Raw genomic sequence first — 24,497 nt, 5'->3', positions numbered from 1 at the left:
GTAACAACCAAACAAATAAAAAAATTGAAATAATAATAATGAAAGCTGGAAAAAATAAATAAAAATTAAACTGAAGTCATCCACAAAGAGGAACACTGGTTTAGGAGAAAATTCAAAGAAGCCGCGTATATGTTGTTCAACAACGCATTAAGTCAAACTAGCGTAGAGATACGTAAAATATGGAAACATTGCAAGTTATAATAGATATATACACACATATATAGGTATATACACACATATAAACAAACTTCATATTTGATTGTATACATGAATTTTCTTTATAAATTGTATAGTTTTCTCCACATTGTTATTCAAAGGAGGTTTTATGTTCTCACTGATGTTCATTAGTTTTCGTTCTTCATTGTAGTAGGGGCAGAGACATATGATGTGTTCCACTGTCAACGGAGTATTACAAAATTCACATAATTTGGGAGTTTGTTTCTTGAATAAATACTTATGATGCACTGTTTGGAACATTTGTTATAGTAATGAATATTACTCAAGTTTTTTTCCCCAACAACAAATCGTTATTTTTAACACCTCGACACGTGTTTCGATCACCAAGTGATCATCTTCAAAGAGGAATATTTAAACTAAGAACTAGTGCGAGCTAATCCTATTTATGCTATAAAGGTAACCCATACAGGTAAACCATACAGGTATACCAACCTATATGCTTTGGGTAAAGTCGAAGTATCCCCTTGACAGCGCTCAGTGAATCGGGGAAAATTACTGTATTGCCCACCATATGCTTGGCTTGATCCAAAGCCTGTGCTGTCGCAAATATTTCTCCAGAATATACGCTACATGTGGAAGGTAGTTTGTAGCATTGACTAAGTTCTTTATTGACTGTGGCAGCTCCTACGCCCTCTATTGTTTTCGATGCATCTGTGTATATGTGATTGAACTTTTGGGGGTGATATTTCTAAATTCCGCTTGGATGACCTTACTTGCTGTTTCACTTTTTGGAAGACTCAATAATTCAGTGTTGCAGTGAGGAATTTTAATAGTCCATGGAGGAAGATAGATTGGTTGTAAACATGTTGTGATATATTTTTCAAATAAATTTTGTGAAGACCAAATCGTGAGGTGTAATTTTTGAAATTACTATGGATCTTCATTAAGTAACGGCCGAATCAATCAGAAAAAAACAATTGATTTTTTTTTATCATTGTTGTATTGGTCAGCGGAAGTCTGATCAAGTTATAAGGTTGTTTCAAAAGTTTTGTCACTTTTATTGTAATGTGTTTTTGTATCTTCATATCTTAATAAATATTTATTCTACTGCGGCGTGGTATTTACCGATTGATAGCGAATTTCATACTTTTAGTCATTGATGCTGCCCATTTTTTTCTAACTCGATTTTGTTTCCAGTGGTCTTAAGGGAGGAAGTTCAACTAATGCATCAGTCTCTGGATTCGAAAATAATAAAGTGTTCGCCTGTGAAATATGCGGTCTAACTTTTGCTATGCGGTGTAGATTGAAGAAGCATGCAAAATTCACAAGAGCTCCTCTGAAGTTCCTATGTATCAGTGCCAAAAATGTCCATTCCAAACAAGGTACAAAAGTAGTATTGAATCACACAACTTCAATCTTCACGGAACGTCTTCACAGTTGAAAAAGTTCTCATGTGAAAAATGCAACTATGATACTAACAGCATATCATGCATGAAAAAACACTATACTTTGAAACACGTAGGGTTTGCCGAGAAGACAGAGAAGAAAGATCTCCAATGCGAATTTTGTGATTATAAGACCAAAAAAAGTTTCGGTTGATCGCACATTTGAGAATTCACCAATCGTCGACAGAACTAGACATGTATAAGTGTCCTCTCTGCCCATATCAGTCCAAACATCGATATGGCGTTCCAAACTACATGGTGAGGCACAAAAGTGCCTCAGAAACTAAATTATTCAAATGTGAACTTTGCTCATACAAGTCCAAATGGAGTCACTGCCTGAGAAACCATATTAAAGTTCACGAAAAGAAATCAGAACATGTGACAATCCGTAAGTGCGAAATTTGTGAATTCACAACCAACAATATTTACAGCCTGGAAACTCACATGAAATCACATGAAGCGAAACCTGAGAAAATTTTTACATGTTACACTTGTGGATATCAAACTAAAGAAAAAGGATATCTTGTACGTCATATGTTGGTTCATAAACCTGTATGGCAGCTGGAATCGTTCGAGTGTGCTGTGTGTGGCGTTCGAACAAAAACTAAAATGGGTTTAAAGAGTCACATCATGAATGTCCATGGACCAGCGGCTAATATCCAGATCAAACCAAACTTCTAAACCACCTCATTTCCAAAATGTCACCGAATGAAATTATAAAAGTAGACCGGATTTTCTCATTCAAATATATTCAACAAATAATGTAAAATTAAATTCAGTCTTTAAATAGATATTTGAAATTTGCAGTTACTTCATTTTTAACCTGAGAAAGAAATACGTTCATTGTCCTAAGGAAACAGGTTCCTGTTAACAAACGTTGAGCCATGTTGAAAACAATATTGTTGTGAATCATGCCCTAAAAAATAATGCCGTCCTCCACTGGTAGCCACGTGGCTAAGAGCGCGCCCAGTCCGATTGACGCTTCGCGAATGTTCGCTGCCGTTCTAGAAGTGGTCAGAATAATGCATCCGGCTTCCATGGAATTACGATGAATTTTCTACTGCCTTCGATTGCCAAATATAAACGCGATCCATCCGCTTATCGGGACAGTCAAAATTCGCAAAATAGCATTAATGCTATTCATTTCTTTTCAAATTTTGATAATGTTGCCTCTTCTCGGCTTATTCAGAGAATTCAAATTGAAACAAAGCTCTGCCGAAACAGGCCAAAAATTCACCAGGCATTTGTCGATGATAGTGTTAATGAATGCACTGTGCGTAGGGCGGAAGAACTGGGCGTTTCGAGATTGTAACCAAAGAAGACCACAGCAAAATCAGGGAACTAACCAAAACATTGACGCCAGCAGTGAAAGCTTACATTCTTATATTCAACTGGGTCCTTGCTTGAATATTTATCCACAGTAATACTGGTCAATCAAAGTTTTTTGTCTTTTTTTATCCACTAAAATAGTCGCATTAACGTATATTTATAAATTAATATGTTCATTTATTTATTTGTAATACAGGACATAACCCCATTACACAGCATCACAAACAAGTGACTATAAAGACTACACATTTTATATTTATAATAGTGCAGTGAATGTCTTTTCGTGAAAGGTATTACAGATCAGCAATGACATTTATTTTCAAGATAACCAATCATATTCTACCTTCTTATTTCGAAGAATTTATCATTTATAGAAATTCCACTCACAATTATTACACTACTAGACAAAATGACAATTTTCACCTGCCACGATGTAGTTTATCAAACTCCATGAAAATGTTATTACATAAAGGCCGCATTGAATATAACAAACTTCCCCAAAATGTGAAGAATAATAAAAACATTTTTGGGAAAGAAAGTTTTTGGCTTTCTACTGCTTCATCTTGATACAAAAAAAGAAGGATGAGGGAGTCTTCCAAAGAGAGGAAGGAAGTAACTCTATACATGGATGTGTAGATCATGCAAAGAAGTAACTTTCAGATACAAACTAAAAGAAAGTCCTCTTGAAACAGCTACTTTCATATAAACATTGAATTATACGAAAGAAAAAATTCTTTCGAAACAAATACTTCTATGTTTCAGGAGGACTTTCTTTCAGTTTGTGTCTGAAAGTTACTTCTTTGCATGATCTACACATCCATGTATAGAGTTACTTCCTTCCTCTCTTTGGAAGACTCCCTCGTCCTTCTTTTTTTTTTTGTATCAAGATGGAGTAGTAGAAAGCCAAAAACTTTCTTTTCCAAAAATTAATCACTCCTAAAGAATATAACCCCTTCAATTCAAATAAAAACATGTTTCAATTAAAAAAAGAGTTGACTGATTATATGAAAGGTATCACAATAGAATAGATAGTAAGTGACTCTGTATATATTATGTATTTATGTGTACCTATATGTATATATAGGTAGATATTCTACTTTAAAAAAGGAAAATTATCTTTATAAATCAACAATTAAGGCAAAATATAAATTATAGATCAATACCATCTCCACAAGCCACATAAACAACAGTTGTTTTGTTATTTATTTATATAGAGGAAGATAGGTTAGTTGCACAAAATGTCATATGTCACAGAATGTGTCGGAACATAAGTAAACAGAACAGCACGCCTCTGAAATATGTCATCTCTGTTTGTCTCATACAGGTAACAGATTCATTGTCCTTTAGCTATAACCGATGTTGCCAAATGGTGAAATAGAAACGAATCCCTTCAAATGTTGAATACATTATTTCATTCCTCTTTTTTTTAAGTATTTAAATAATTTTTTAAAGAAAAAGGTTGTCTCACATCGAATGGGTTGTATCAACTTTGAAGTTGAATTTTGTAAAAATTTCCAATTTTTTTCGCGAAGCTCCTTCTCAAAGTTCAAGAACTAAGAGAAATATAGATTGAAACCCAATTTAAAAAAGTCTTTCAATTTATTTGACTAGTTGATCACTTGGAGATTAGATAATGACACTGTCCTAAAATTAAGATAACTATCGATGACACAGTCAAACAGAAGCAAAGCTTTCTGAGGGTTATCGGAATATAAAATAGTTTCGCACTAATTTGCAAACTGCTAGTATATAATAACACTGAGTCCAGTTCCGTGGTTGGCGTATTTTGGTGAACGTAAGGTCGAGTTCTTGCCTCTTGTCCGACTGTTTTGAGAACTTCACAAGAATTGGACAATCTAGCAGCCTGAAACACAACATAAAATGATAAACTTTGACGAAAATTGCTCGCGAAATAAAATTATTGGACGCATGTCTTCAACTACTCGTGTTGTTTTTGTTTCATGCTTTATCGAAAGTTCAAAAATGATTTCCAAAAGTGTCATCCGCTAGTCAACTTCCAGAAGAACATGGCTAGGGATTAAAAGGAGATAAAGTAAGAAGGACAGTATTCGAAAGTCCGTAAGTAATGGCGAGTAAAAGTCGTTTGGGTTTGACACACTCCACAAAAAAAATACATCCACAAGCTCTACCAAGCCAAAACTTGTCCTATTTTTTAGGTTCCCCAACGTAACACAAGTCGATTAATTCCGTCAGCATAAAAATTGTCTGCTCGGGATTCGATGAAGTAGACGAAGGCCGTTTAGCCTGTTCCTGATTGGCGAAGGTTCTACCGATGAGAAAGTTATTGCAGCGCTGGAAAAGATGGTAGTCGATTGATGGTAGTCTGGATGAATGAAGCAGAGAATTTCGGCGCTCAATTCTTTTAATTTTCAGGCGGTGGTGTGTGAAACGTGCTGACAGGCGTTGTCGTGGAGCAGAATTCTGTTGACCAGTGCCGGGTGCTGCTGACGCTTAACGACATCATATAGCTATAGGCTCAGGAATATCACAGGAAATTGATTTTTTCAAGGTTAAATGATATGTCAACAAATGGCTACAATTTCAAAGTCAAGGTTGGCCCAGTTAGACGACAAAGTTTCAAAATATTTCCAATAATACAGCCAAAAATAAAATCGTCCAGTTTTTTCCGTAATTATTCAACTAGTTTGTCTTTCTGTTCAGTTGAGTAAAACTAACTACTCTTGGCAACTATGCTCCAATCTATCCGGTAATAAAAAGGTATCAAGCTGTGATAATGGGGAATGTTCCTCAATTTGGGTTATTACAGCAAATGCAAGTTTGAACAAAATAAAGTTGAGTTTAATTCATGAGTTTTTCAAATTCACTTCGAAAACTATTCAAATTGATGTTTCACATGTTGGGTTTTAATTTTTAAAGGGATTTGTTTCTAATTCACATATTGGCAACAGCGCCTATATCTAGTTGAAATAATTTATGCGTATCTAGATATTCTATTTTAAAAAAGAAATATTATCTTTATGAATCAACAGTTAAGGCAAAATATGAATTATAGTTCAATACCACCTCCACAAGCCACATAAACAACAGTTGTTTTGTTATTTATTTATATAGAGGAAGATAGGTTAGGTGCACAAACTGTCATATGTCACAGAATGTCTCAGAACTCGGAACATAAGTAAACAGAACAGCACGCCTCTGAAATATGTCATCTTTGATTGTCTCATACAGGTAACAGATTCATTGTCCTTTATTAGCAATAACCGATGTTGCCAAATGGTGAAATAGAAACGTATCCCTTTAAATGTTGAATGCATCATTTCATTCCTCTTTTTTAAGTATTTAAATACTTTTTTAAAGAAAAAGGTTGAAATGATGAGTTTAAAATGCGTTGTTTTAGAGCTCTTTCATGAAAACTACTTGACTTTCGTCAGGAGGAACATTCCCCATTCTCGAATACCAGGGCCGCTTCTGCCAACTCACTGAATTCGCAACAGTATTTTAGTATAACGATTTAGAAAATAGTGGTTTGATTTAATGAGGCCTATTTCACAAGCGATGTCGTATATTTGTTTAAAAAAATATGTTTTTCCGTTAATCAGCTGTCGCCCCTATACGAACGACAACTCTCAGAAGTTGAAAAACTTGTGCGAGCTAAGTACTAACGAGGTCTTACCTTTTAACGTGTGATTCCTAACACGGAATATCCGGATATACAATTTTGTGTTCGCTCTTTCTTGAAACACCAGACACGTTTTTCATGCAAAAGTAACAGTCCTTGTAATGATTTGTTGTTTCTCGCCAAATCATTGGAACTGCAAAGGCATAGAAGAGTGTTTGCCATTTACCAGTTACTTAGATTTGCTGCACAGGTTTGGCAACATACGTGAGGAGTCCAATCCCGATCTTGATCACCAACAATACATCCAAAATACTTATGGTAAGCTACTTTGGTCATTTGATTAATTGGCTGATTCTGCGATTTAAGAGTAAACTGACTACATATATAGCAAAAACTATCTGCGGGATTAACGCAGCTACGTTTCTGTACTTTGGACATTTTTGTACTGTTGCGTACGTTGAGTTCAAATACTGCGTTTACAAGAGTCAACTCATTTTATTCACAAAGATAACACTAATATATTACTCTTAATATTCGCGTATTTGCTCACCTCGTTTCTCTGATACTTATTATTACTCGCGTTAAACCAATATTGATGATCCGATTGTCAACCTGCTACTTTTATAGCGGTCCGTATTTCTGGTGTTTTCTGGAAACTTCGAGTATCGGAAGTTCGAGAAGCGGCGTTACAAGTCTCATACACAGCGGAAGCAGATTCGAATACTGGGCAGAGCCGCTGTGTTGCCAGATTTTAAACAATTTCCTCAATTTAGGGGAAAAGCAAATTTTGAATGTCATGTTCATTCAATTTTTTGAAAAAAAAAATTATAACTCAAAAATCTTACGTGTTAGGAAATCTTCACTACCAAAAATTAACAAAGAACTGCCTTCAAAGAATTGCCTTCGGCATTACAATCGTACATTGGCCGTAAACTAGTGTTATGTTTCTTTATTCTAGTAAAAATTGTTAAAAACAGGTTTGTCAATATTGATAAAATTACCTGAACGAACGGTACAGAAGCCATAAAAATCCATAAAATAATATTCAGTATGCTCAAGCCAAAGATTGGCAGTGTTTCGGTGTCTATATGATCAAATCCTAGGATCCATATTATACCAGACACTGCAAAAGATATATCGACCACAACTAGTAAACAGGCAGGTGGTGCTATATTATGGTTGAAGTAGTTCAGAAGTTTTTTAAAATCTTCTATATCCTGAAAATTGAAACAATTCATCAGTGTTTATGACACCGCCACTTCTCTGTAAGTAATTTATTAATTGGTACACTTAGCAAAGTAACAGATATGCCTTATACAAGGCTATTTAAATTCGTTTCTGTACATGGGGATCTCGTAAACGATAAGAGATGGAGTGTCGGTTGAATTATGGCATGGGATTTTTTGGTTTTTCCTGTATATCTCCAGAACCAAAAGAGCTATATTCGATTTCTTCACATCATTAAATAGATCTCATCATTAAATAGGCCCTGTATATAGGCCAGGCTGACCGCAGTTTCAACCAGAGACTCGAGGAACATTTGTCTATCTTTGAAACAAATCTTTGACTATTGAAACAATCATTACTGCTTGATCTCAACTCCTTAATTACTAATGTAGCTATAAACTATTCTTACTCTCATCCACTCCAACGGAATAACTGGAAACTGCAGCAGTTTTTCCCTGAGAAACTGCACATAAGAAGTTAAAAGTTGAGCTTGCAAGCAATAGTTTGATATAACTGTAGCTTGTACTACATCATGTCCCAAAGTGCAGGAAACCAACAGAATCTTCATGAAAATTAGGGGCAGTGATGATCTGAAAAATATGAAGTAGGTGATCTAAAGAAATATAAGAACAGGTACAAAAGTGAACCAAAGTAATAACAATGTAAATGAACTGTAAGAAAAGGATAACCAAACTTTGATTTCGATTGTTAAATAGAAAATCGTTTTCTGTCCTGTCGTATGCCTCGATCCTGTAAAGTTTCCATCTATGGGAAAAAAAATAATGAATAGGAAATCAACTCTAAGGATTGAAAATCTGCAGAAAGTCGACATATAATTAGCACAGATACACTGTATCTTAAGGTTGCATATATGGTTAAGTCAAATGTAAGGGGTTTCTACGGAAGCGCAGAAGAATCACTACTTTAAAACTAGAAATGTATACTTTAATATTTAAATTTCGACTTTAATTTCGAAATTACGACTTAAACTCGAAGTTTACACTTCAAACTTGAAAATTCGAGTAATAATTTGAGTTTGAAGTCAAAATTCAAACTTTAAAGTAGAAATTTTAATTTGAAAGTTGAATATTCGACTTTAAAGTCGAAATTTCGAGTTAAAAGTCTAAACTTCGAGTTGAAAGCCTAAATTTCGAGTAAAAAGTCTACATTTCGAGTTAAAAGTCAAGTTCAAAGTGGAAATTTCGAGTTTAAAGTTGAAATTTCGAGTTAGAAGTTCTTTCGAACGTAATGTCGAAATTTCGAGTTAAAAGTCTAAACTTCGAGTTGAAAGCCTAAACTTCGAATTAAAAGTCTAAACTTCGAGTTAGAAGTATAAACTTAGAGTTAAAATATCTAAACTTCGAGTTGAAAATGTAAACTTCAAATTAAAAGTCTAAATTTTGAGATAAAAGTCTAAATTTCGAGTTAAAAGTGGAAATTTCGAGTTTAAAGTTGTAATTTCGAGTTAGAAGTTATTTCGAGATAAATGTCGAAATTTCGAGTTAAAGGTCTGAACTTTGAGTTAAAAGTCTAAACTTCCAGTTAAAATTCTAAACTTCCAGTTAAAAGTCTAAACTTTCAGTTAAAAATCTAAATTTCGAGTTGAAAGTCGTAATTTCGAGTTAGAAGTCGTTATTTCGAGATTGAAATCGAAATTTCGGTTTTAGAAGTCGTAATTTCCAAGAAAAAAAATAAAAAACCTGTGATCCTTCTGGGCTTTTGTAGTTCTCTTGGACAAGTACGAGGAGTTGTCTTTGAGATGAATATCAAAGTTTTCTGTGAGGGGTGCATTAAGTAAGACATAGGATATAGGAATGTACCTCATCATCCATTTGAAATGAATATCTCCATCACACAATACAAATCACTGCGAATATGGATAAACTCATCCAAACTATGCTGAATATAACGAATACCCACAGCATTTTCACTAGCCTCTTCTGGCTCATGGTACCAGATGATAGATTTGTAGAGATCACGAAGACCTGTAAAAATATTAAAAATGCTTATATAGGGTGTTTTAGCAAGCGATTCCTATCTTTATATTAGAATAAAACAAAGTGGGTGTAAGATTCATTGAAACTTTTTATTCGCTTGAAAGACCCATTGATGCCAATTTTCCATGACTTTGGGGCATAAATCAAGCTGAATTTTTTTATAAACACTGCACTCCGTCCGTAGGAAACACTTCATATGTTCAACGAACCAAAACATCTACTTGAAATTTGACAATGCCATGAGAGCCGTTAATTTTTTTTTATCTTGTCTTGTATTTGATGAGAAAAAACTTCTTCAACCCATTATTTGAAAACAGAAGAAACCTATCGGCAAAACGTCGAACTATTAAACTGGGTTTGACTATAACTTATGTTTGAATTTGGAAACTACTAAGGAAAATATACTATACACCCAGTATACTATTTCGTCTCTATTAAATTTCACTCCAGCAGGGAATAGTATGTCCCGTTTTTTTTTACTTTACCTTACCTTTATATGTAGGCCTACTTAAAAATATACAAGGTAATCGTTACAATGATCTCATCCAAAGTTTTCGTGGAGAGTGACTGACAATCTACTCACTTTTTCCATCAAGATGGGCAGATACTCGTCATCGGTGCTTCGAAAAACATACACCATATGGAGGTAAGCTACCAGATGCATCAAGCTCGGCAAAATTGAACTAAACGCTACGGTTCCGTAGCAGGATCTATCGTAGACATCATCAATTTCTCTCGATAGTGTCAGCCTTCCAGTTCTAGTCACGTAGCAAAATCCCCTCTCTCTTCGAAAGCAAGCCATATATTGCAGGAGATATCCGACGATCAGTAGAGTTATGATCAGCACCGTATATGAGCGGGTGAGAATCAGTTTTAAACAAGTACAGGAATCCTGAGATTCGCATAGAGGTCGTATTCCCACGAAGCCCAAAAACCGCATGTACGGGTTGAGAATTTTCCTCTTACAGTAGTACAGGACGGTTGTGACGCTTCTCAAGTCCGTGTAACTATCAGGTACTTCGCATACATGTTGGTCCTCCTGAAAAATATAGCGTTGAAACGGTGATTTAGAACAGCGCGATAGGAATCGCACGTTGAAGTGTAAGACCTCGTTAATCCACCGCTCGCACAAGATCCTACTTCTGAGGGTTGTGGGAGGGTGACAGCTGGTTAACGGAAAAAACAGATTTTAAATAGATTTACATACTTGAATCCTACCTTACAGGACGTAGACAGTTTGATAAAAACCAATAGTTGCTCAAGTACAAAGAACGTGAAAGCAGGAGTATCTCAAGGATCGATCTTAGGACCCATACTTTTTTACTATACGTAAATGACCTGGCTACTGTACGTATTTCTGGTAGTTTCACCATTTTTGCAGATGATACCACACTTTTGTGGCATAATATAAACCAACAGAATTTATATGAAAGCATCTGTAATGACCTCAGCGAAATTAAACAATGGCGCGATGCAAATCTGCTGTCATTAAACACTAAAAAAACTCATATGGAAAGTATAGTAGTGGAAAATAAGATCTCTACAAAATTCTTGGAAATTAATATTGATGAGTGTCTGAAATCTGAGGAGCATATAGGCATTATAAACAAGAAACTAGGATTTCACGCAGCTAAAAATGTTTATTATGCCCTCATAGACTCTCGCTTAAGGTATATGGCATAGCATTTTGGGGTGTATGCAGTAAACAGCTGATCAATTTGTTTTTATATTACAAAATCGTACAAAGTGGAATGATCCTGGTGAGCCACTGTTTTTAATGCATGGAATTTTAACTGTGACTTCATTGTTTACTCTTGAATCATACACAAGAACAAAGGTACCTTTACTTCTCCGCCCCACCACAATAATACTAGACAAGCTAGCCAATTAAAGGTTCCTATCACAACAAGTTGTCAAATCAAGAACTCAATTATATATAATGGAGTGAAAATGTATAACAAGTTACCTAAAAGTTCAACAGAATGCGTCACTCTACTATCTTTTAGGAGAAACTTCTCCTGGTCAAATTCTGGTCAAAAAGGCTTATTATACATTTAATGAATTTTTTGAGGATAACCTATACACATAATAATATTCATGTGAATGTATGTATATATCTTTGTATATGTATGTATATATACGAACATACTAGTGTAGTGTTTCCTATTTATACATTTATACAAAAATTACTCAATCATAGTTTTACTAATGTACAAGATTACACTTTAACAAATATACTATTTGTGAATGTGCTCATTTATGTATATTACCACATTTATATATTTACTTAACAATTTATTAATATTTATAGTTATTTTTTCTAGCAGAAAAATGTTTGTTGACAAGATGTATTTCTTATGACATTATCTCTCTCTCTCTCTCTCTGATGTTCGGACTATGTCTCAAAAGGTATCTACAGATTTAAAATCTATGAAAAGAAAAAATTGTATTTCTTCATCTCTATTTTATTTTTTCATTTATATTATTCCACTTTTTGTTTAACCCATTTATCAATGAATTTTCATTTCAGGTCACAATAACTTTCACTAATGAGCGTTATTATATTTTTCAATTTCATACTCTTCATTTAATATATCCCGATACATTGGGGAGGGCGCGCCAGAATTATCAACCAATGACCACTCCCCACACCGTGGGGTAAGTGATCATTGAGTCCGAGAATCTTGTGCCCTGAGCAAGCGCAATACCGGTGTCTCGTCAATACCGTAAGAGTGTCATAGATGATAATATAGCACTCTTGGGCCGCGTTATGTCGATGGATACAGGCCGAGATCGCATATGCTGGACATGCTAATAGCAAGTGCATTGGGGTCTCGGGCGCTTCGCGGCAGGCCCTGCACCTTGTGTCAGGAGCCTCTATACCCATCACGAGACTGCGGTAGACTAAGATGTTGAAGACACCATCCTGGCAAGCCTTGATGAACCCCTCAGTTTCCGACTTTAGCCGACTCGTTTCGGAATCCCTATAATCCAGAAATAATACACTTCATTTTTATATTATTTTTACATACTTTCTTCCTTATTTATATGAGCCAAAAAAGTTATTCCAAAAAAAAAACATACCTACCAGACTTGACGAGGAGTTCGACTGCATCGGCGGTGATTCATCATATTCCATTTCCTTGAGGTTTTGTTTGATTTTTATTTCGGCAACCTGACTAAGTATATCCATAATTGTTGACACTTATACACCTACATTGATCAGCATTAAAAACTCACCTGGAGAGAATACACACATATTTGGAACTACCCAAAAACGATATTTACAAAAACACCAGCCAAGTTTGTTTTTGTAAACAAAATATTTATAAATTGCATTTCTTCGTTCAGTTGTTGATGATAACCTTTTCATTAAAGTTCCATAGGCGTAAGCATGAGAGATGCAAAACAAATACATTTCGTGTGGAAATTGGAAGAAACACGATTGTGATTGATAATGCAACATAAAAACAATTTTCTGGATTGATTTCCAGAAAATTGTTGATAGTGAACTCTACATAAGCTACGAAAAAAACTAACCATTCGCCATTTTCTGAACAATTGTCTATAATATTGGTTTTATTGTAATCTAGCGATCCTCCTTGGCCTTCGATGCGCTATTTATAGACAAGCCGCCGATCCCCTGGCCGGTTCCGCCGCAACCCTGCATTTTAAATCTGTAACATCTTCGAAAATATTCATTTAAATTACATGCTGTTAAGGGCCATATCGATCTATTTTAAATGCCCAATGAATTGAAGGTAATCAATTGGGTAAGGATTAATGCTATATTGCTCAAAATCGCTTCGTAAATATGCCATTATTTCTCGGGAAAAAAATGGTTATTGTGGGTTATCCCTAAGAGATAGACATACATCATCGTGGACTACTTTGTAGACCTTTTCAAGGTGTACAATACTGTAGTACATTTTTTGATTTATCTCATAGGGTTCAGCCAGAGTTTGCAATGTAAGCGCAAAACAATTTGTTTATTTACGGTCGGTCGGTAGCCAGGCGGTTCGACGTGGGTGCTTTGTTCACTCAGTCAATCGGCCGATCTGTGAGTCGATGGTCCAAGCCGCAGGCTGAACGCTCGATTTTTACTTGCTATCATCCAACCCGTGTTAGGAATCACACGTTAAAAGGTAAGATCTCGTTAGTCCTTAGCTCGTACAAGTTTCGACTTCTGAGGGTTATCGTTCGTAGGGGGCGACAGCGACAGCTAGTTAAAGGAAAAACGGAAAACAGAGTCAATTTCATAATCAACTCCCAGGTCAGGTGAAGTTGATAAAGTCTTTCCTAACGAAAACGCCATCTATAGGATTGACAGAAGACTCAAATCGCGATTATCAAATATAAGCGAGGATCCCCAAAGAAAGCGGTCTTTTGGGGAGCCAAGCATCAACAATAACCGCCGATGAGATTCGTTCTGTCTGTCTCTGCAGCTTTCACTGCAAGATCACTAGAACTATGAAAACCTATGGCGGGTCGAAACAGGTGTTAGTGTTAAGAGTTGGTGTGTATATATGAGTATATATGTATGTACTCATTAACTGCCTGTATTAAGAAATTAAAACATTTTATTAAATCATTATTTGTGTACATTGGTGTACATGTGTGTGTGTGTATATATGTATTTGTATATATATTATTTTAATGTTTTTATCATCTGACAACTCTGTACCGCTTTGTATTTATAACTAATTGATATAGAATAAATTCGGGAAAACTGTTTTAACTTGACTTGTATGTATCTTAACAAATCTTGCAAGTTTAATTTGACCCACTTCCCGGTATCCGGTTGACCTGAAATTTTGCATGCTGGTCCAGAACCGATGACAAAGCATGTTAATCATAAACGTGACCTGATGCTGCTGCCAGGATCGGCTCCGTACGAGAGATCACCTCAGCGGTAAATAGCAGGAACACGAAATTTTGTATACGCATTCGTTTATGATAGGCAGTTGGTAGGCCCACCATGAAATAGATGCCACATCCAGGGTTGGGTTCAATAAAAAAAATATATTTCTAGAAAAAAAATCAAATACCTACTTCCCGACTCTAAAAAAAAAGACAATAAATGGTGTAGTAGGTTGTAAGAACCCATATTTATTTGCATTGTAATAAAATAATTGCACAAGATAGTCTAATAGATTGTACTAGAAAAAATGATAATATAGATTTAAATAATATTATACCATATCTGACATAAACAAGACTGGGGGGTTGCCTAAAGAGTTGGAGACATTTGTGGGGGCAAAGGTGATGTTGCAATACTATGTTGATGTGTCTAAGGGTCTAGTGAATGGTGTCATCGGTCATGTAATAGAAATTATATGGCCCTGCTTCCGGAGAGCACAAATTGGTAACACCAGCATGGGCTTACGGTTTACCGTTTCTTCAAAATTTCAATAATTTCATTATTGTCGATCAATTGACATTGAATTAGTGTGAACCACAATAAACCCTCGCGGGTTGCTATGGAGGGTCGAGTAAACTCACTCTCTTTTGGATGCAACCTAAGCTAGTGACTTTTGAATTTCCGCTCAAGATCGAAAGAGCTATTAAACCATTGGGTTGAAAAAAGCTTCAACGTCGGTTTTTTCGTTAATCAGTTGACGCTCCTATACTTAAGAGACTCCAGGAGATTTATGTGACCTGGGATATAACAAGATCTCACTGATATGGGTCGCAATGATTGCGAAACTACCATAAAAACGTATAAAAGGAAACGCAAGATAACTTTTTTTAAATATATTCAATATAATCACTTTCTTTTACGGTTAAAAAAATTCGTTTTGGATTTCGACTTGATACCTCGAAGCGGTCTTACTACTTGCTTCCGCTCTTCTCTGTGTTTTCTATTCCTTTCATCCATGGACCTATTCTTTTTCTTATAAGTTGAAAAAGTCATTTCTCGATTTCCCACTGAACTGACAAACCGAACTGAATTATCTTCAGCTAAAACTCTTTCACCTAAAGTAGCCCTGAAAAATCAATAAAAACCATATCAATGCAGATTTGCGGAAATCCTAACAAATAACTGAAACATACCTATTCATTTTTTTCTTAAGGCTGTGTATTCCCTTGAACTCTTCTCCCTGTCTTAGTTCATATAATTTTGGTTGCCTAGTTCTTTCTTCTTCTTCTTTTCTATCGGCTTCATGTTTTCCTTTCAACTCTTTTTGCCATTGTTCTCTCTTTATGATGCGGTGCTGTTGTTTGACCTTTTTGTCCAGGTGTGATCATCATCGGAACTGTCCTCTTGGCCAGAATCATCATCCTCAGATTCATCAGAGCTATTTTTTCCCTCCAGTTCCTCCTAAAAAATTCAAAATGGAACTAATTTGGCTTTCAACTGCAAACCTCCACACACTTAATACTTCGAAAATATATTTTTTGTATCATGTTCTAAAATTAACAATAATATCTCTATTGCCATTCTAATCATTAAGGAATAAGTTCCAAACAGATTCTTTTTTTCCAGAACAATACATTGATTGCATTGCCAAAAGCATACATGGATTTTAGTACAGAGTCTAGAAACAGGTAATTCATTATATTATGAAAAATAGACAGCAATGTGTTACTGAAAGGAATACTGATGGAAATCTAATGAAATAAGTGTATGAGAGGTGTACCCCAGGGGTCAGTGTTGGGCCCACTATTATACATTCTTTACACTAACAATGTGCCTGAAGTTGTTGACGAATACATGGTTCAGTATGCCGATGACTGTTCTGTGGTTTTCAGTTCAACCGATCACGACTACCTACAGGCAAATATCTTCTTCGAACTAAAGATTCTGGAGGAGAACTTTACATCACACAATCTCAAACTGAACAAAAATGAAACACAAATCATATTTTTTACCCAAAACTGCACAAATAATACTTTTAGTGATGGTGTAACTATTTTAGAACCAGTGACCCAACTTTCCTTTCTTGGAATTATAATTGACTCAAACCTGAACCGGAAGAGCCACATAGATAAAGTGGCAACAGAAATGTCAAGGTACTGCTATGCCCTGAAAATAATTACACAAAATATATCCATAGCATATAATGGTTATATTCAGAGTCACATCAGATATGGCATTATATTCTGGAGAATGTCTGCACATACACAAAAAATATTCGTATTGCAAGAACAGTGTCTCAGAAAAAAATTCAACCTTTCTCAGAGAGAAAGCTGTAAAAAAATATTCGTAGATAAAAAAAAAATATTAACACTAACAAGTCTCTATATTTATGAATCTGTGGTATTTTCAAAGAAAATATATCTCTTTTTGCGACTCATGATAGGAACCACACCCACAACACACGAAACAAAAATAACCTTTTGAATATAAAGACACATTTGACCTATCTTCAAAAAAATATACCTTTTTCAGTCATGAATATTTATAAAAGGTACCTGAATCTCTCAGAACTCTGTCTTCTGTGATCATGAAGAATAAATCGAGAACTTTGCTTTTCTCCAAAGCTTATTATTCGCTGGAAGAATTCTTCATGAAAATTTAAACTGATGTTGTTCGCGTTGAATATTTCATGTTGTATCATTCTACATTGCGATGCAGTTTAGTCTCTTTTGAACCCTACATATAGCTGTATATGTTCGTGTTCTGTATCTAATATAACAATATTACATTGAGTATATTGACTGTGATAACCTTGTTATTTATACATCTGTGGCCATTTATATTCTTAACCAATATTAATGATATTGCCTCATGATTTTTCTTACTAATTCTGTAATTTTACTATAATTGACATGTTCTACACCTGAAAAGGTTTTTTTTTATTACAAAGAACTAATAAAGGATATCTATCTATCTACCTATTAGACAGTTTCGAGCAAGTGTCACATCATTATTTAAGATGGGTAAATATTTTAGTATTATATTTGTATAACATTATAATGCAATGTTGAACCATCACTGTTGTTAGATTAAAAATCAAATCCATTCAGATTGTGATCTCCAAAGAAATAATATGAATAAAATAGTAAGTAGGTAAATACTGTTTTACATATCAGTACCAACACTTTAATAAAAAATAATTATTAATAAACTTACCTCTACCGGTTCAAATTCTTGTGAAACTAACTTCTGCTTCAACTTTTTCGACTTGTCTTTATCCAACTTTGATAAAACTGGATTCAGCAACCGATACTCTTCAGAATTTTTATCGATTTCGAAGTCGGGATTTTCAAACAGGGCCTTGAACCTATTATCTTTGAGTAAAGAAGCAGCTCCTTCCTTCTTCTTTTTATTTTGGTCAGCTTCCTCCATGAGTTTGAGAGCAAGTTCTTTGTTAACGCTCGGTAACTTGTTTACTTGTACTCTATTCGCCCGTTCTTTCTCAATCGTTTCTCGTATCTTCTTTTTCCGGTACTCTTGGAATTCGAATGGATTGGCCACTGACCTCGCCTTTTTATATAATCGCACATCCATGAAATATCTGAAAGTTAAAGTTAAGAACATTTTGAAAATAGCTTTGAATTTGAAGCATTTGGTCCAGGCATGAATGTGATGCTCCAGAATAAATCCATTTTCAAATTATTTACCCGTGCATATACGCTCTCAAAATATTCGTTCCGACAAGATGGCAAGATGGTCCAGCCCAAGGTTGGTCAATTCTTGTTTTGTCACAAACTTGTAATCATCATATACATTTTCAGCCCTACTTTCTTCTAGCTCTTCTGTTAGTGAATCCAAAAAGCTGGCCCATTTAGGAGCAGGCCCCATGCTTGGAATGTAATACGTCTGAATTTTTGCACCTTCATTTGCGATAAATAGGAGGCCTGTATTGGGAACAGTACAGAGATTGTTGAAATCTGCCGACGACTCTATAGACGTATACGCTTTACCCTGCAATAATTTTCTTGGTGTCAGTCGAGTTGAACAGTTCAAATTATCGTTCGCTAACATAACTACTTCGGATTGAATAATACTTACATTATTTTTATCCCATATTTTCAAGACCGAACTGTCCATTGAAAATACCAGATCCTGCTGGTAATGGAATTCGATATCTTTAATGGGCAAACCGTACATGTGGTCTTTCACACAAAATGGTTTGTTAGATCGTATATCGTAAAGAAGTATGTGGCCCGATTCTGTACCAACACCCATCTGTAAAGCACCATTGAATTTTAAAGCTGATATTGATGGGAAACGTTCCAACCTTGAAAAAAATTATTTAGTATACCACAATGTGTTTGTTCACTTACTAATGCCAAATACATTAAGCCGAAGGATATTATTCAGAGGAAATGATATTTCTATCCTCCTTTGAATCATATACATGAATATTTTTCAAAGACTCTTCAACTGGAGACTTACCCTTTTGATTCATTGACACACGCAAAAGCACAATCTAGGCTGGCTACCATCGATGGACTTCTTGGATCCCACGCTTCTACTCTTCCTTCCTCAGTACCGCAAATCAGCAAATGATGCACGGGGTTTATTGTGCATTTATTGATGGCGAATGCACCACTTGTGTAGGGAGTCATAAACTGCCCCCTTTCCAAGTTCAATCGGTAAATGTCTGGAGATACTCCCACAATAAAAAGGTCGCAACTAGGGTAATGACACTGAAAGTCACGCCCATATTTGGGTATTCGCAATCTCTCAAGCCGCCCGAAGGAAGCATGAAACTCTATATATCGATCATTTTGCAGGAACACCAACTGAAAATCACAGATTTTGTATTTTATTATTCGTCGACAAACAGTTATGTATAATAATTAATGAATCAGATTACCTACCTTACTATAATCATCACTTAGTACTTCAAATGTTACCGCTTCAGAATCAAAACATCGCTCAAATTTCAATGATAAATTATTCACGTCAAAACATTTCACTCTAGGTTTATATATACCAGTGGCTAAAATATATTGTCCATCTCTGGAAACTCTTACGCTGTTACTGATATCGGGCATGTCGAAATCTTGAATGAGTTCAATACGTCTTCTGATGTCCACATTTTTTTTCAAGAGCGCCCTTCTCTTTTTCTCTGACAACCACTGAAATGTTCACAAGATTAGCTCAGTTAGGCTTTCAATCCTTAATATAATGGCTATTTATTTCTTCAGATACTGTACTTACCTCTGGTAAAGATTTACCAGCGCTCAAATTGTATATTTTTATATTATTTGGATCGGAAACTTGCATCTTGTTCCAATATGAAGGTAACTATTCAAATAAATAAATAAATTAGTCAACTACAAATTCCCATTTTAAACAACATAACTTTTAGGTTATGCTAGTTTTAACATAACCTATTACATTGGAACAGTGTACCTGGATTCTTATTCTTCTTCAGTTTTCAATGACTGAAGGACCATCAGTCAATAGTAGCAGAAGGAGCGAATAACTTTTCGCGGTTCTAACAAACACGCCTAATAATGATTCGTAGACCATTGCTGCAGGCCGTGAAGATCTTCCAGAATCAGCTGAAATGTAATAACTGATACAGGCCATCGAAAAATTCTACGACCCAGTGCCATACCTTCCTTATTTCCATCTCTTGAAGGTTCATCGTCTGGAGACAACAGCTATCATCAATTTTCAATTGAATCACGGTCAAAAGGCCAATGTCACTGAATGTGTTGGATATTTTGTTATATCAAATAGGGTTATCGAATATGCAGTAACTTTTGGAGGTATTCTGTATGTATATGTATGACTATTTAAAAATTTTAAGAATATCATAGTAATATTTTCAGTGATCAATTCTGAAATATTTTGTGAGATCTTGAAAATATCTGGGGTGCTATTGAAATTGAAGACGGTCTTGAACTTTTCTGTACATATTAGGCAAAACCGACCCTCAGATCTACACCGAAATATAATTATCAAGGTTCCTGAAAACACAGGCGCTGCCTGAGAGTTCCAATTCTGACTGATTACTATTCTGTGCGTTGACAGCGGTAACCGGTAACCTCTTGGTTAGTTAACAACAAACTGTGAGAAGGGTTATTAACCGAAATCGTTTGAAAATGAGTTAGGTTACGTTTGTGTATTCTTTCACATTTAACTTTATTTTTACCATTCAAATTTAAAATTTTACCAAATAATATGAAAAGATTTCTTATCGGTGGCATCCTGCTATCTTTATTTGGATTTGTCTGGTTGGGAACCGATGTGAATCCAAAATTATCGCGAATATGGGGACCAGGATTGACTCCCGATACAATCATAATGCCAGCTAGATATTTTTTCGTTAGTTTAATCGACCATAAAAACAATACGTAAGCACTGTTAGCTGTATTCATTATTTAAATTGGTTTACTCAGCTGTTTGATATTCATTTTTGGTCAAACACTGATTCTTACTTGTGTATTATTTCAATCTATACAACTCATTTACTGTCGTTTTTTGCTCCAGTATCGGACACTCAGTTGGTAAATCACTTATAGCTACAATAGACGGAGGAACGAAAACAAAAAATCCTTGCCGAATAAGGACTAATGTATTGGACAGAAAAGATGGTTCATATATCATCCGATATAAATTGTACGAAACTTGTTCCTACCTGAAAATTAATGTGGTGTATGAAGGTGAACATTTAGGTGAATCTCCTTATATAATAAATAATCCGGTTCCTTCTGATGACTGTATTTGCCCTGCCGAGAACTTAGATAAACTTATGAATCAATGGACTGTGGAACTGTCCCTTCTCTGATCAAAGAGAAGTTGGATGTATTTGGTGAGATTGATTGGACAATACAGAGAAATGGTGTAAGTAAATATTTCTGAGTGATCTCTACTTTCAAAAGTCATGGAATAATTTGAAAGGGTTGTATACTAAGTGAAATTTTTATTTTCATTGAGTATATTGTATAAGGAAAAATAAATTATATTAGGGTTAACCTATTCATATAAAGTTCTTTTACTCTTTAAAAAAAACAAAGAATTCCAACTATTTTCTTTCTTTTTAGCTGATAGAAACCTTTAATAAACCATATTCTGTCAGCATTTGCCATTATGTTATCAAGAATAATAAAATTCATCGAAAATGTTATGGAAAACATGTAGGATTCAATATGTTCGTGGATAATATCTTACTCTCTTTAAGTAGAAAATCGATTCTACCTGACATCGAATTTTTTACTAACCTCGGAGATTGGCCTTTGTCGACCCATGATCTAAGAAACAAGTATCCCATCTTATCTTGGTGTGGGAGCACTGAAAGCTATGACATTATCATGCCTACATATGACATCACCGAGTCAACCTTAGAGAATATGGGCAGGTACTATGAGCTGAGAAATACTAATTATCAGCCTTGAAAAATGTTCTCGATTTTTTTACAGGGTAACACTAGATATTCTCTCTGTTCAGGGAAATACGAAAGGCCCATACGAAACTAGAACTCCCAAATTATTTTGGAGAGGCAGAGATTCTAACAAATTTCGACTAGAACTCGTAAAACTCTCCAGGAAGAATCCAGATTTATTCAACGTTTCACTCACAAACTTCTTTTTCTACAGAGACGAAGAAGAAGTCTATGGACCCAAGACTGAGCATGTTTCATTTTTCTCATTCTTTGATGTGAGTAGGTAGTTCAAGGTCATTCACAAAATATTCAAATTTATTATTTTAGTACAAATATCAGCTGGCGATAGATGGAACTGTAGCCCCTTACAGGATGCCCTACTTACTAGCAGGTGGATCAGTAGTTTTTAAACCAGAATCAAAGTATTTTGAGCATTTCTACAAAAATCTGGAACCCAACGTACATTATGTTCCCGTGAAACAGAATATATCGGACCTAGTAGAAAAAATTAAATGGGCAATTGAAAATGACGAACAAGCAAGGAAGATAGCAAGAAATGCACAAAAATTTGCCAATGATAATGTGTTACCGAAGGATATATTTTGTTATCACTTCCACCTACTGAATGAACTGAATAAAATCATAACTAGTCCTGTAGAAGTATTAGAAGATATGGAACAAATTGAACAGAAAACGGTTCAAAACTGTGATTGCTCAAAAGTAAATAAAGACGAATTATAGGGATAAATTTATCATCCCTAAACATAGATATTGTAGTGAATCTCATTTTACATTCTATTTGTCTTTCAGATGCTCATTCCAATAAGGGCATTCTTATATATTTATAGTTGTTTATAAAGTAATTAAAAAAAAAGGTGCTTCACTTTTTTATTTTTGAACAAACTGCTGCTAAACCAGGTGCGTTATGCTTTCATTGCAACTGCATTTTAGGGTACAGTGATTTTACTCGCATCAAAACGACACATTTCACTGTTGAAACAAATCTTATATTGAGTTTCCTATAAAATTATTATCAACATATACATTTCAATTCAAACACTTGATGGTGTGCTTGTCATCATTATTACTACTCATTTTTAACTTTAAATAGATATATACTGTTGGGAGCGATAAACGATTCAATAATAATATTTTTCGTCTTCTTCAAACTTGTTCTTAGGAATATTGCTACACATAAAACAAGGATTCCAGAGTTTTCAGATAACTGTCTTGCCGCAACTGCTTCGTTTTTAAAAATTCTTGCTGTATCCCGATTTATCAACATTAACTAAAATAACTTCTAATTCATGTAACAGTTCTCGCTTCACTGCATCCGGCACCAAGGATCTTGCTTTTGGTGTAACTTGTGCTATTAACTCATCCACTGTAGGAATGTGTTTTTCACCATTTTCCATAATAGCCTTGCGGCATGCGAGTCTTACTTGATCCCTCCAACCACTTTCAATCAACCGAGTCTGGACCAATTCAGTTACCCTGTAACGGATTGATAATTGAAATTGAAAAGAGGAAAAGAAAAAGTGGATACCTGTCTAAACCATTGTTTATGTCTAAGTGCATATTAATTTTTGAGTCGTATTCTTGGGGCATTTTCTATGTTGAATAAAATACAAAGCAAAATGTAAACAACTATCCTCTCCGGACACTAGAAAATGACATTACAAATTTTTCAAGGACAGATTAACTTCGTTTTCAGTATTGCCACCATTTTGAAATTCAACGTAACTAAATTTAAGTTCACATGGTGTTAGATAGTATTAGCAAAGAGTACACCAACAGATTTTTTTGAATAGTCAAACCAAAAGCGCTATCTGCTGAGTAAAAATGTTGACAACACACGGAATACCCAACCTTCTACTTCCTTCAATTATAAAGTCTACTTCAACGATCGATTATTCAAGTTTAATATATTTTTTCAATCAACTGGGAATAGTAAAAAAAATTGTGAAAAATATGTATCAACTCAAATATTCAGCTGATAATACAGTTCCTCACCGCAATAGAGATTTTTTTTGAAACCCACTCATGATAGTGGGTAGTATTCCTTATCAACTCTTTGGTTCCTATTAAAGAATTATACATTGAAATATTTTAAAAATAAATAGCATTGAAGAAGGCATCATTATGTCAATGAGAGTATGTCACGAACTGTTATCTGAAGATAGTGTGTGTTGAGAAGAGTAAAAAATTTCACCAAAAGTTAATTTTTCAAAAAATACCTGACACGCAACCTTTTTTTTACATATGACAAATGATATCTGAAAAATCTGATTCTAACATGTTTTTTCTCAATATTTCTCAATACGATTTATGTTGAATGAATACACCTTTAGTAAAAGCATTTTGAATAATTCCAAGAAAGGATCATAGATACTTCACATAGAAAGACCGCGAAGGGTGTTTCGCTAATGAA

The 24,497-nt window shown here is 34.8% G+C and overlaps 4 protein-coding genes across 4 annotated transcripts; 1 reads left to right on the top strand and 3 right to left on the bottom strand.

The window, feature by feature from the left end:
- Positions 1 to 4,531: 4,531 nt before the first annotated feature.
- On the bottom strand, positions 4,532 to 13,010 carry GrlHz (Gustatory receptor-like Holozoa). The gene is given in 7 exon segments (XM_023163728.2): positions 4,532 to 4,815; positions 7,554 to 7,769; positions 8,189 to 8,369; positions 9,600 to 9,641; positions 9,643 to 9,764; positions 10,360 to 10,815; positions 12,865 to 13,010. Coding segments are annotated over 7 exon segments (1,371 nt in total). The 5' UTR covers positions 12,970 to 13,010; the 3' UTR covers positions 4,532 to 4,566.
- A 2,505-nt stretch (positions 13,011 to 15,515) lies between these two features.
- On the bottom strand, positions 15,516 to 20,070 carry LOC111508286 (lethal (2) 34Fd). Its single transcript, XM_023163733.2, is given in 10 exon segments — positions 15,516 to 15,763; positions 15,831 to 16,005; positions 16,008 to 16,098; positions 17,854 to 18,238; positions 18,345 to 18,391; positions 18,394 to 18,648; positions 18,736 to 18,964; positions 19,123 to 19,472; positions 19,551 to 19,811; positions 19,894 to 20,070. Coding segments are annotated over 10 exon segments (2,079 nt in total). The 5' UTR covers positions 19,960 to 20,070; the 3' UTR covers positions 15,516 to 15,543.
- A 662-nt stretch (positions 20,071 to 20,732) lies between these two features.
- Positions 20,733 to 22,833, top strand: LOC111508287 (protein O-glucosyltransferase 2). Its single transcript, XM_023163734.2, is given in 6 exon segments — positions 20,733 to 21,038; positions 21,175 to 21,431; positions 21,434 to 21,528; positions 21,729 to 22,042; positions 22,104 to 22,341; positions 22,394 to 22,833. Coding segments are annotated over 6 exon segments (1,491 nt in total). The 5' UTR covers positions 20,733 to 20,865; the 3' UTR covers positions 22,808 to 22,833.
- A 218-nt stretch (positions 22,834 to 23,051) lies between these two features.
- LOC111508288 (enhancer of yellow 2 transcription factor) lies at positions 23,052 to 23,770 on the bottom strand. The gene is made up of 2 exons (XM_023163735.2): positions 23,613 to 23,770; positions 23,052 to 23,560 (listed from the first exon to the last, which is right to left on the bottom strand). Exons 1-2 carry the CDS (start codon positions 23,672 to 23,674, stop codon positions 23,317 to 23,319), a joined length of 306 nt encoding a protein of 101 aa, XP_023019503.1. The 5' UTR covers positions 23,675 to 23,770; the 3' UTR covers positions 23,052 to 23,316.
- Between the last annotated feature and the right edge of the window lie 727 nt (positions 23,771 to 24,497).

Source organism: Leptinotarsa decemlineata, unplaced genomic scaffold (genome assembly GCF_025532065.1).
Source record: "Leptinotarsa decemlineata unplaced genomic scaffold, Ldec_3_MD MMD2_tig00000882_RagTag_RagTag, whole genome shotgun sequence".
NCBI classification, from domain to species: Eukaryota; Metazoa; Arthropoda; class Insecta; order Coleoptera; family Chrysomelidae; genus Leptinotarsa; species Leptinotarsa decemlineata.
This window is presented reverse-complemented; position numbering and strand designations above follow the sequence as displayed.